At 34.4% G+C, this 12,373-nt stretch overlaps 1 protein-coding gene across 3 annotated transcripts in view; it reads right to left on the bottom strand.

The window, feature by feature from the left end:
• Window positions 1-12,373, bottom strand: part of TTN (titin) — a 324,196-nt gene that overhangs the window by 69,234 nt on the left and 242,589 nt on the right. For all 3 annotated transcript variants that reach the window (XM_031960390.1, XM_031960391.1, XM_031960392.1), the window contains 19 exons: window positions 11,610-11,800; window positions 10,527-10,956; window positions 7,474-7,782; window positions 7,213-7,361; window positions 7,086-7,118; window positions 6,861-6,990; window positions 6,464-6,763; window positions 6,044-6,361; window positions 4,863-5,159; window positions 4,455-4,754; window positions 4,057-4,371; window positions 3,831-3,979; window positions 3,559-3,709; window positions 3,179-3,460; window positions 2,375-2,677; window positions 1,244-1,546; window positions 871-1,152; window positions 476-775; window positions 84-386 (listed from right to left, as the gene is read on the bottom strand). In XM_031960390.1, coding sequence (XP_031816250.1) covers window positions 84-386; window positions 476-775; window positions 871-1,152; window positions 1,244-1,546; window positions 2,375-2,677; window positions 3,179-3,460; window positions 3,559-3,709; window positions 3,831-3,979; window positions 4,057-4,371; window positions 4,455-4,754; window positions 4,863-5,159; window positions 6,044-6,361; window positions 6,464-6,763; window positions 6,861-6,990; window positions 7,086-7,118; window positions 7,213-7,361; window positions 7,474-7,782; window positions 10,527-10,956; window positions 11,610-11,800 — 4,845 coding nt within the window. The remainder of the gene's footprint in view (window positions 1-83; window positions 387-475; window positions 776-870; window positions 1,153-1,243; window positions 1,547-2,374; window positions 2,678-3,178; window positions 3,461-3,558; window positions 3,710-3,830; window positions 3,980-4,056; window positions 4,372-4,454; window positions 4,755-4,862; window positions 5,160-6,043; window positions 6,362-6,463; window positions 6,764-6,860; window positions 6,991-7,085; window positions 7,119-7,212; window positions 7,362-7,473; window positions 7,783-10,526; window positions 10,957-11,609; window positions 11,801-12,373) is intronic.

The following is a 12,373-nucleotide window of genomic DNA, read 5'->3' as shown; positions in this document are numbered from 1 at the left end:
AAAAAAGAAAGTGAAAGAATGTCAAGACACAGCTTTAAAAAGTTAGCTAATGTGAAAATTGAATGAATGTTTCAATATAGTACCAATTGGATCTTTAGCAAATACTGGTTTTGAGGGTGGGCTTGGATCACCAACACCAATTTCATTTTCTGCTGAAACTCGGAATTCATATTGACATCCTTCCACGAGATCAGGAACCCTAAATTTGGTGTATGGATGAATAGGCTCTCTGGAAACTCTGACCCATTTTTTAGACTTCGTTTCTTTCTTTTCCACGATATATGTTGTGATAGGTTTGCCTCCATCATATGGTTTGTTCCATGTTACTAATGCAGAATCTTTGGTAACTTCAGTAACAATTGGTTGGTCTGGTGCAGCAGGAACACCTGAAGAAATAGTATCATAATGTTTTCAGCATTCACTTATATAATGTTGAAATGGTGAAAAACTAAAGAATAATTGAAAAAATACATACTGAAACGATCCTTGGCTTTCATTGAATCAGAAATTAATGGATCACTTATGCCATAAAGATTTTCAGCATAAATGCGAACAATGTAGTCCTTTCCCTCAAGCAATTTAGGGACTTTACACGTTGTCTTAACACTTGCTGATGTTACTGGAATCCAAACATCTTTGCTTATCTCCTTCTTCTCAATGATGTAATTAGTAATTTCACTTCCTCCATCATCTAAAGGAGGCTTCCAAGAGATAATAAAATGATCTTTGTGTACTTCATCAAAAATAACAGGTCCCACTGGAGGTCCAGGACGGTCTGTGGAAGAGAAAAAAAAACACACACACAGAATGTAGATTTCATTTATACTTTTGATTTAACAGAATGTCTACAGATCTAATAATGATTCTTACCAACAACAGCAACTTGACAGGAACCTTTCCTTGAACCTGTACTATTCTCAACAATCACAGTGTATTTGCCAGAGTCTGCCCGTTTGGCTTTGACTTTTTCTAAAGAAAGTGTTGTTGGAGTAGTCTTGATCCGTGTACGATCATCTTCTAAGATATCAGTTTCATCTTTCAGCCATGTGATCTTTGGTTTTGGCTTGCCTGAGTAACGTCCTGTCAGGGCAAAAGCTTCACCAACTCGAACAGTGAGCTTCTCTCTAAAGTCCAGGTCAAGTGTTGGAGGAGCTAAATAAACAATTTTGAAACCAAATCAGTTTTGTTGTCATAATAAATTCACAATTGCACAGCAAGTACGCAAAGTATTTGAGACACTTACCAAGTTCATCCTTGCAAGTGATTGGCTTTGTGCAGAATGATGGCTTGCCTTGTCCAATAATATTCACAGCACTTACACGGTACTCATAGGTATCACCTTCTTTCAAACCCTTAACTGTGAATTTTCTACTAAGCAAGTTGTTTTGTGTAACTTTATGAAACTTTTCAGTTCCAATGAGACGGCTTTCTAGTACATAGTTAATTATTTCTGATCCTCCATCATACTTAGGAGGATTCCAAGTCAAAGTTACAGAGTCTTTAGTAATTTCTTTGACTTCAAGATCTTCTGGGCGCTCTGGGACAGCTGTAGTAAAAATATGAGGTAAAAATAAGTTATATTTTAATAATGTGCCAAATTGCCCTTTCATGAGGATTTCACTGGAACTTAAATGATTCACTTTTATTCAAGTAAAAGAATATAATTTCTACAGTAAGAAGAGGTGTTGGAGATATTATCCAGCTTAAATTACCTCATTTAACTAATGAGCAGGTCAAAACAAGTAATAGCTAGTTTCAGAATTGAAAAGAAACTTAGGTTTCCTACCTCTCAGTCCATTAATCTAGACTGAGGTTGTAAAATACTTTACACACATACATATATACACATGTATTTTATATATATATATACATATATATATTTGTTATTATTTAACAGTTTTAGTTTAGTCTGACTTTTTGAATCCATTTGGGATGTTCTTGGCAAAGGTACTGGAGTGGTTTGCCATTTTCTTCTCCAGCTCATTTTACAGATGAGGAAACTGAGGCAAAAGAGGTTAAGTGACAGCTAGTAACTGAGGAAGATGAGTCATTCTGACTCTAGGCTCAGGGTTTTATCTACCCATATGTGCAATGTGTGTATATTATATACACACATACATATACATATGTATACTTATAGGTATTTAATTCTCTCCACATATGTGCAATGTGTGTGTATATTATGTACACACACATATATATATATACATATGTATACTTATAGATATTTAATTATATCCTTCTATGTTTTATCTAGGTATACAATATGAACCTAAAAAGTATATATAAAATGAATAAAAGCATAGCTAGAGGTTGTATTATCTTAAACTTTCATTGAATATGTGAGGAAATCTTTAAATTTAATATTACTTACTCATTGGATCTCTGATGACAAGTTCATTTTGTGTCTCAACAAATGGGCCCATGCCAATGCTATTTTCAGCAGCAATGCGGAAAAAGTAGGCTTTTCCTTGAATCAGTCCTTGCACTGTAGCATTATGCCTTGTCACTGTATAAGTTACAGGGGTCCAAGCTCTGCGATCAGCTTCTCGCTTTTCAATGACATAGTTGGTGATAGGTGATCCACCATCATCTTCTGGAGAAAACCATGTCAATTTGCAGGAATCATTGGTTAGGTTGTCAGAAAGGAATGGAATTCCAACTGGACCTGGAACATCTGATAATAAAAGAAGAAAAATTATTACATTAAAAGAGAATTTCAGATCGATATCTAGCTTATTACTTTTTGTAACCCTTTTTAAAGACAATTGAAAAGGTTTTTTGTGAAGAAGTTAAAGTCTAATATTTATATTTCTAAGAATTTTTGGGGGTTATTTTTTGTATGCTTAAACATATTTAAATGAAATATTTTGGAACAGGTGCTGGTAGTTGTTTGGAGACTACTGTCTTTCTTGCTTCTCGCAAACTACATTAGTCAGGGTGCTATTGTAGACTAGGGTCATTGAGATTTTTAATTTCCTGCTTTCTAAGCAAAGAATCTGTTTCACTATCATGTGACTGTTTTCAAGTAAAATGAACTAAATAGTTAACATATCCTGTTTCAGAATTTATAAGCCCTATATATGTAGGTATTTTCTGATAAATACTCATACTTACTAAAATAACAATAAAATAATTTTATACAGAATATAGAATGAATAAATTTGGGCTTCCTTACCTAACACATCAACAATAATCGTCTTCTTTCTTTCTCCACCTGCATTTTTAGCAAGAAGAGAGTAGACACCCTGATGACTTCTCTTGCAGTTCTTGATGACCATAGATGAGCTAATGGCTGTTGTTTCAATGTTTGCTTCTTCTGGTAATGCTCTTTCATTCATGTTCCAGGTCACTGTGGGAGGTGGCTTTCCAGATACATAGGCTATAATACGAATCACCCCACCAGCATGGACCACAATTCTATCTCTGACACTAGCATCAAGCTGAAGGTCAGGAACAACTAAGAGAAGAAAAAGGCAAATTAAAATGTTTTTCACTGGAAATATATTTCAACTTTAAAATAAAATTCAGGCATGTTAATCATAAAATAATAGTTACCAATTCTGTCCTTCATTTCAATAATGTCAGTAGCTTCTCCAGGTTCTCCAATGCCAGCAATATTGACTGCTCTAACTCTAAATTTGTAGAATGCACCTTCTTTTAATCCAGGTACTACAAGTTTTGTTCCTCTTACTTCCTTATCTTTGGCCTGAGTTTTTTTTTTTTAGTAAAAAAAAAAGTTTAAAAATTAACATTTTAATAATTCTTTTAGTAATTATTATTACTAATAAATACTAATAAAAAAACCCAAAATATCAAATTTTACTTACCTTTTCCCATTCTTCCTTTCCTTCTTCTTTGTATTCAACAATATATCCAGTAATTTTAGATCCTCCATCTTTTAATGGGGGAGTCCATTCCAAGTCTACAGATGATTTGGTCCAGTCAGTCACTTTGGGAAACGGAGGACCTGGTGGGGCTAGAAAGAACCATTATATTAGTTTATTTCTTCATTAAACATCTGATAAATTAAAAACTGAATGTTTAAGTATTTACCAATTGGATCTCTAGCTGTCACTGGGTCAGATGGCAGGCTTGGAGGGCCAACTCCAGCAGCATTAATAGCATAGACTCGGAACTGATAGTCTGAACCTTCAATGAGGCCTGTCACTTTATAAGAAACTCCTAAAGTCATAGCTTTGATAGGATCCCGGTTGACTCGCTTCCATCTCTTTGATGTGGTATCCTTCATTTCTAGCCAGTAGCCCGTCACGGGAGAGCCTCCATCATATTCTGGCTCCTCCCAGTTGACAGTCATGCAGTCACGTTTTACACTGCTCACAGTTGGCTTGTCAGGAGCTCCAGGAACAGCTGTGGAAAAGTTACATGAGTTTGTAAGAAAATGTGAAAATACACAAAAAGGTTTTTGCATGTGAAAATGGTGTTATACTTACAGAACAGATTTCTTGCTGTTTCTGGTTCACTGTCAAGAGGCTCACCAATACCATATTTATTTTGTGCCATTATACGGAATACATATTCATGGCCCTCAAGTAATTTGGGGATTGTATATGTACATTCCTTAGGTTCACTGGAAACATGTACCCACGTTTTCCTATTAGCTTCTCTTTTCTCAATAACATAATTTGTAATCTTGGACCCACCATCATCTAGAGGTGGAAGCCAAGATAAAGTCATTTGATCAGCTGAAATGGATTCGAATTTTATGGGTCCTACTGGAGGTCCAGGACGACCTAAAATGAGAATTTGGAAGAGTAATTAATTCCCCAAATGCATTTAAATTTAAAGATCAAATGAGTAGTACATTTATATGCATTATATACAAACTATTTCATATTTACCAAGAACATTCAATCTCATCTCTTTTGATGCTGTTCCCAGATTATTTACAGCTGTAAGTGTATACAGGGCAGTATCACTCCTACGAGATTGTGGAATCACTAAGGTGCAAGTATCATCAACCACAAGCTTGTTGATATGATGGTCATATACAATAGGAGCTTTTTCATCAGATTTCTTCGGAGGGGCTTTAAACCATGTTAAAGTAGGGAAGGGCACTCCTTTAACTTTAGCCACAATACTAACATCTGTTCCTTCTTCAACCTCCATAAATTCTTTTAGATCAATTGAAGGTGGGCCTAGATCAGAAAAGAAGAAAAATTGTTATGAAAAATTAAGACATTTGCTTAATTTCACATTTGGCTTCATCCCTAACAAAAGCCATGTTCTAATAAAAGTGGTCTATGGCAGCTATAAGAAACAGTGATTTAGAGTATGTCTAAAAATCTGTTATATGGATGCAGCTTTATGAGGGGAATTGCTATGTTCATTATTTATTTCTTCTCTGAAGAAATGTGATTTAGGGCAATTTTATATTTCACTTAGATGTAATGTAAGCCTGGATACAGTAGAGAATGTGGAAAGAGGGAAGCAGTGTGAATAAACACTATGGTGCCCAAGACAGTTATTAGTTATGGCAATTTTAGTTATAAAAGGCAATAGAGCATAGTGTATGGAGTACTTGACTCAGAGTAAGTAGGCCTAATTTAAAATTCTATTTCAGATGCTTTACTAATGGCCTTGGTAAATCACTCTCTGATAGACTGTTTCCTCCACCATAAAACAAGGATAATAACATTACCATTACCTTACAAGGGTGTGGTTTGGAAAATGCTCAGAATATTTGTACATTAATTGTTCTTATCAAATCTTTAGTAATGTCCCTGTGAATCCTAACAGCCATAATAATCTACTAAAGAAGAAATTACGCTAAAGAAAACCAGAATAACTTCCTTTGAATGGAAGAAAAGAAACTATATGACTATACAAGCAAATATGACAATATCATTTAACAGTTGGAAAAAATAAAATTTAATGATATGCCCAGATTCTAATAAGAGTCAATGAGGGAGGGTGCACCCTGACTTCTAATATTCTTTCCAATGAAGTCACTCATTAAAACAATTATTAAAAGCTAGAAAAGTATTAAATGAAAAAGTATCTTAGCTTCCTCCAAACTTACATGTCTGATCTTTCACAATGACGGGACCAACTGTAGCTGAAGGTCTGCTAACTCCTGCTTCATTGACAGCTTTGACTCGGAATTCATATTCTCCACCTTCTATGAGGTCCTCCACAGTAAATTTAGTTTCTTCTACATCTCGTTTATTACATTGTTTCCATGCTTCTTTCTTTTTCCCAGTAGGATCCCATGCAAGGCACTCAACAATGTAGTGTGTGACAGGAGCACCACCATCATTTTTTGGAGGCTTCCACGTCAGACTCACTGTGTCCTTGGTAATAAGGCCAATCTTGAGCTTAATGGGTGGATCAGGAGGATCTTTAAAAATAAAAATGAGACAAAAATATAACACCACATTTTGGTTGTGAGAAAATAGCTTCAATGTAAGTTTTAAAATATTCTATTGAGATTAAAACGTACATATTGGATCTCTAGCAGTGGTCCTTTGGATAGTTTCTACAGGTGCACCAATACCAAAGCGGTTTTCAGCACGCACTCGGAAGAAATATTGTTGTTCAGACATGAGGTCAGGTACTACAAATGAGGTACTGCCACAGTTTGGATTAACTTTTGTCCAGGCTTTCCCATCAACAGTTCTTTTCTCTATAACATAGCCTTTGATTCTGTCTCCACCATCATCATCTGGCATCTTCCATGAAAGTTTACAACTGCTCCTTGTAATGTCGCTGACCTTCAGGTCTTTGGGTGGCCCTGGTACATCTGTTGATTGCAAAAGATAATATATAAATGATTTCACTGAAATACCTCAAAAAAGCCAATCATTTTAATTTGATAAATTTGAATTTTAAAGTCTTACCCATGACTTTAACTCTGCAATTTGCAGTTTTTTGTCCTGCTTTGTTCTTGGCGGTAATGCTATATTTGCCTGAGTGTTCTCGTTTGCAGTCATTAATAATAATCACTGAAGAGTTTTCAGCAGTTTCAAGCTATATTAAGAAAGCAATTCATATTTAGGCATTTTACGCAATTACCATGGTGCCAAATTTTAAAATTGGTATTATAAAATTTTTAATTATCCTACCTGGGCATCTTCAGGTATATTGTGAACACCATCCTGTTAGAAAAGAATAATAATTACATGTAGCAGATGTGCTTGTTATAAGCACGGGGTTTTTTTTTTTTTTGGATTATGAAACTTTTGTTTTTACCTTTGCTGTCTTTTTTGCTTTTCCTTCAAACTCCCAAGATGATTTTGGTGTTGGGCGTCCCTTAATTACAGCTGGAATCTTGATTTGTGACCCAGCACGGCAAACCAAACAGTCCTGGGCTCCAATGTCAATGAAAACCTCTGGAGCTTCTGTAAATATCATAAATAACACAAAGGTATTTAATCCATTTGGGGAACTCTCTACCCATTATTAACAAAGGCATTATCACATGAACTACTTATGCTAATTTGGCACCAGTACCTTGAATATCAGTGGCAGGTATCTCTCCAGTTGTTCCACTGGGTTCAGATTCTCCTGCATCATTTACAGCTTTTACCCTGAATCGGTATTTTCTGAGTTCTTTCAAATTAGGTACAACACATTCACAGGTAGTCAGAAGTTTGTCTGGTTCATTTACTTTTTTCCAGTCAGTAGTGCCTTCCTCTTGCATTTCAACAATATATCCTTTGATTGGACTACCACCATCCTTGGCTGGAGGTTTCCATGCTAGGGTTATGCTTGATTTAGTTCTGTCTTTGACTTCTGGGCATGAAGGTGGACCAGGTGGAACTAAAAACAATGGAAAAAAGGAAAACCAAATCAAATTTGAATAGTGAGTGTGGGCTGGATATATACAACAAATAAGATTTCTTATAAATGCTCATACATAATTTTTGTATTCTGAAGAAAGAGAATAATAAAAGAGAAGAAATTATTCTTAGAGAAGACATAAAAGTAATAACCCATTTTCACTAACAGTTTAAAAACAAAAAAAAATGTTAAAAATGCTTCAACATATTTCAGATCTTTGACTCTAGAAAACATAGCATTCAAAGAGCCAGTATGGTCTTTTAGAAAGTGTTAGATATAGACAGATGATACATAGATTAGAATCTGCTTGTGATAATTAATTGCCACATGACTATAGATCACTTATCTCCATTGAGCCTTAATTTCTTTATGTGAAAAATGGATTTAATAATACCCACAAGATCTACTTAAAAGTGTTTTCATGAGTCAAGTATAATAAAAGATAAAATATTTTGTGAAATATTAAAGTGCTTTATGAATTTCAGCTGTTATTACCCACATCATTAAATACCTATCCTATTTTATAGAATCTCTTGAGAAGTAAATTCCATAACATATTCCCTGAAAATTTAATTTAATTTAATCATTTGTTATAATTTCAGAAGTGTAGGGAACTCCTAGAGTAAGATCTCTCTGTACTGATACAAATCTGTGATCCCTCTACAATTTATAATCTTAATAATGTCACTTCTGGCACTGATAGATTTTAACTTGCCCCTTATGACATATTTGTTATGTTACAGAGGCAGACCTTGAAACCAGGTTTTTTTTCTTTACTCCCCAGTCAGCCTTCTTTACATTGCTTATAAATTTTTTAATAAAAAAAAATCATCATATTGCCACCTTTGAACATGCCTATCTTTTTAATCATAAAATAACCTATCCCTTGTTGACATTAGATTGTTTGCTTTGCCCTTGAGGGAAGTGGCTGTCTTATGCCTCCTTTTGTATGTCCATCACTCAACATACTACCAGGCACATAATAGCAGCTTAATAAATGTTTATTGTTTGAAAGATCCTGGAATACTGCTTACATTTATTTCATTTAATAAACCAATTTCTCATACTTCATGAGTTTGTCCAAGGAGAATTTAAAAAAGTGTCATAAAGCAAACAATGTACTTTAAATGGCAAAGTATCTCAATAACCAAGGGTTTATGTATAAATTATTTTAAATTTATCCAAAATAATGTGTTTAATATTCATTCAGGAATTGAGAATATTTGATTGTTGATTGGATCCAGTAGCTGAGTAAGACTTTTTTGATAAAATATGGTTACATTCTGTAAATGTTTGAAATATTTAGTCATAATACAATAGTTTTCTAACAGATTTTTCTGCCTCCACTTGTTTTATACCTACTCCCACTTCAAACTTGAGGTATTTTTCCTACTGCTACCAAACCTTCCTTACCTATAAATCTGGCCATCTCACTATTATCATCAAAAATCTCAAGTGGCTTATTGTCATTTATTGAATAAAATGAAGATTCTATTGCAAAAAACTTAATGATTAGATGCCATACTACTGCTCAACTTTATTTCTTATTATTTTATCACCTTTTATACTATATACTATTCTCCAGGTATATTGGACAAATCTCTGTCCCCTGAACATATTCCCTGTATGTTAAAAATTTAGAGCTGGAAAGAGCCTTATAGGAGATGGGATCAGAGTATGTAGGGCTAGAAGGAATCTCAAGAACCATCTTATCCAAACTCCTTATTTTACAGATGGGGTAGTTGAGGATTGAGGAGACTAAGTAACTTGCCCCATGATGCATTTGCCATTTGCTCCTACACTGGCACTTTATAGATATATAAGCTGAAGCCCCCAAGGATGCAATTATTTGTTCATAGTTACCCCCATACTCAAAGTCACCTTTGACAGTTGAGTTCCTAACTCCTTTTTAAAAGCCAGCTTAATGGCATCATTGAGATGCTTTCTCAATGAATCCATCTTTGATGCTTTTTTGTGATAATGACTTTCTGTTCACACTCAATCAACAAGCATTTATTAAATGTTTATTTTATGCCAGCTAATACACAAAGAAGGCCAAAAACATGATTCCCAATCTCAAAAAGTTCAAATTCTAATGGGGGACAAAATATGCAAATACTACATACATACAAGATATGTAGCATAAATGTAAAGTAATCAATCCCTATCTCTAACACTCTCAGTATGCATCATTGTTTATAATAGTTATTTATATTGTGTAATCCCTTTATGTGATTGTAAGCTCCATGATTTCAAGAATTTGACTAATTTAAATTTGGTATCTTCTCTATTAGCTTAGCAAAATTCTATGCATACTGCCGGTAATTTATGATTGTTGAGTTCTTTGTTGAATGTTATTTCAATAGAAAATTTCCTTTCCTTTTTTTCTAACAAAAAAGATGACGTTCTCCCTAATTAACTATTACATGATTAAAAAGGATAAGTATTCAGCATCTATATTCTTTGATTACTTCATCTGTAATAATTTAGATTCAATTTGGTCATTTGTGCCTTTTACTTCTGTATTTTATTTTTTAATAGTCCTTGTAAATTTGTGGGGTTTTTGCTATGTATAGATGAAAATACTGTTCAGTTATTCTTTTAAAATATGAATTATTTTAATTCAAGAAATATTTTGAGAAAATAATCACAAAGTTGCCCACTAAATAATTGTGCCCCTTAAAGACATACCAATTATCTTACACAATTCCAGGCATACTTACATATAGGGTCTCCTGCTACAGCGGGATCTGATGGTTCACTGGGAGGGCCAACTCCAGCTGCATTTATTGCCAGTGCTCTGAATTGGTATTTAACGCCTTCAATCAATCGTGGAACATTAAATTCCACACCTTTCAATCCTATTTTTGTTATTGGTGCTCTGCTAACACGTGACCAATAGGAGCCTCCTTCTTCTCTCTTCTCCAACCAATAGCCAGTAATTGGAGACCCACCATTGTCTAAAGGAGGTGTCCAGCTCACCATCATTGATCCTTTGGTACGCTCTAAAACTTTGGGTTTTCCTGGAGGTCCAGGAGTACGATAGGGATCTTGAATGACCACTTTATCAGATTTGCATTCATCACTAGTTCCATATTTATTCACTGCCCTTACTCTGAACTCATATTGACCATTTGGAATAAGCTTCCAGACCTAGAAGACAGAAATTTGTTTTTTGTGTTTAAGCATTATACTGAATTAAATTCAATTCATATTTTACCTTTATAACTTAGAAATAAAATGCCAGATGATCATTTTTGCAGGGGCCAACATACCCACCAACCCCAGCAATCTATTTTGCAAGCCTAGAAATTAAGAATAATTTTTACATTTTAAAATACATTAAAATTTTGTTTTAAAATGTAAAAACACTTTTTGGCCCTTAGGCCAAAACTGGCCCTAGGGCAGTGGTTTGCTACCTCAGACCTTTTGGATCTCTTTCAGCATCTTGGGCCAGAAGTTAAATTCTTTACATAGATGGCAAACTATGAACAGCAAAAATAATTATATGTGGCAAAGTGAGGAAAGAGGAAGTCATACTTTAACAAAAAGCATTTGTATTTTCTATGCTTTATTTGTGTTTTCTATGCTTTCTGGCTTATCTGTAAAAAGGGATGATGTCAAGAGCTCTTGTATAAACTTCATCTTCAAAGAATATTTAAACAGCCATGTTACTCTGCTGCTTCAATAACAAAATTTTTTAAATTTTGGAGGATTAATCATTAAATTCTAAGGGACACTAGAATGCCACTTGTTTAGCCATTAGTAATTTTAATGTATATGAAATGGTGCCCAGAAAGGATTACCCCATATCTTCTTTCCACTGCAGTATTGGTGACCTCTTCCCATTCAGTTTTCTTCCTACTTGCATCACGCTTGTCAATGACATAATGGGTGATTTCACTGCCACCATTATCTAGAGGGGCATCCCATGTTAAGTAGCAAGATTCAGCTTTGATATCAACCACAGCAAGGTTTCTTGGTGGAGATGGACGATCTGAAAGAAAACATTTCAATAATCATTTATTAAATATTTATCATGTGCAAGACCCTGGGGATACAATGACAAAAATGAAAATGACCTCTACAAACTTACATTCTAATGAAGGGTATAACATATGCATGTAAAACTATGCCCTGATAAAATACTTCCTCCTTCAGAAGGGATTCCTTTTGGGAAGGATTCCACTTGTTTTTGGTGGTAACAAGGAAGTTATCTTTCCCAGATATTTGCTGTAGTTTATCCAAATGAGAGGCTGAGGACAAAAGTATGGAGGCATTCTCTAACGTGGGACAAGTTCATTATCATTCCTGACATTTCCATAGGCAGTTGAGCTACTCAAGCCTTGATACTTTCCAAGGCAAAACATTATGACTGAAAGGACTTCCCATTGATGTTTTATTTTTTGTTTTGCCTCTTCTAAACTTTTCTTTTGACTATAGTATAAATAGGGCACACTATTAAATATGCAATTAAATGTAATATATATAGAAATAAATAAAATTTAATTCCAAGCTCTAGAGAGAGTCAAATAACTGATGAGGAATGGAAAAGGGAGTCATGAAAAGG

This window comes from Sarcophilus harrisii, chromosome 3 (assembly GCF_902635505.1).
Source record: "Sarcophilus harrisii chromosome 3, mSarHar1.11, whole genome shotgun sequence".
Taxonomy (NCBI): domain Eukaryota; kingdom Metazoa; phylum Chordata; class Mammalia; order Dasyuromorphia; family Dasyuridae; genus Sarcophilus; species Sarcophilus harrisii.
Note: the sequence above shows the minus strand (reverse complement) of the source record. Positions and strands in the feature narration are given on the sequence as shown.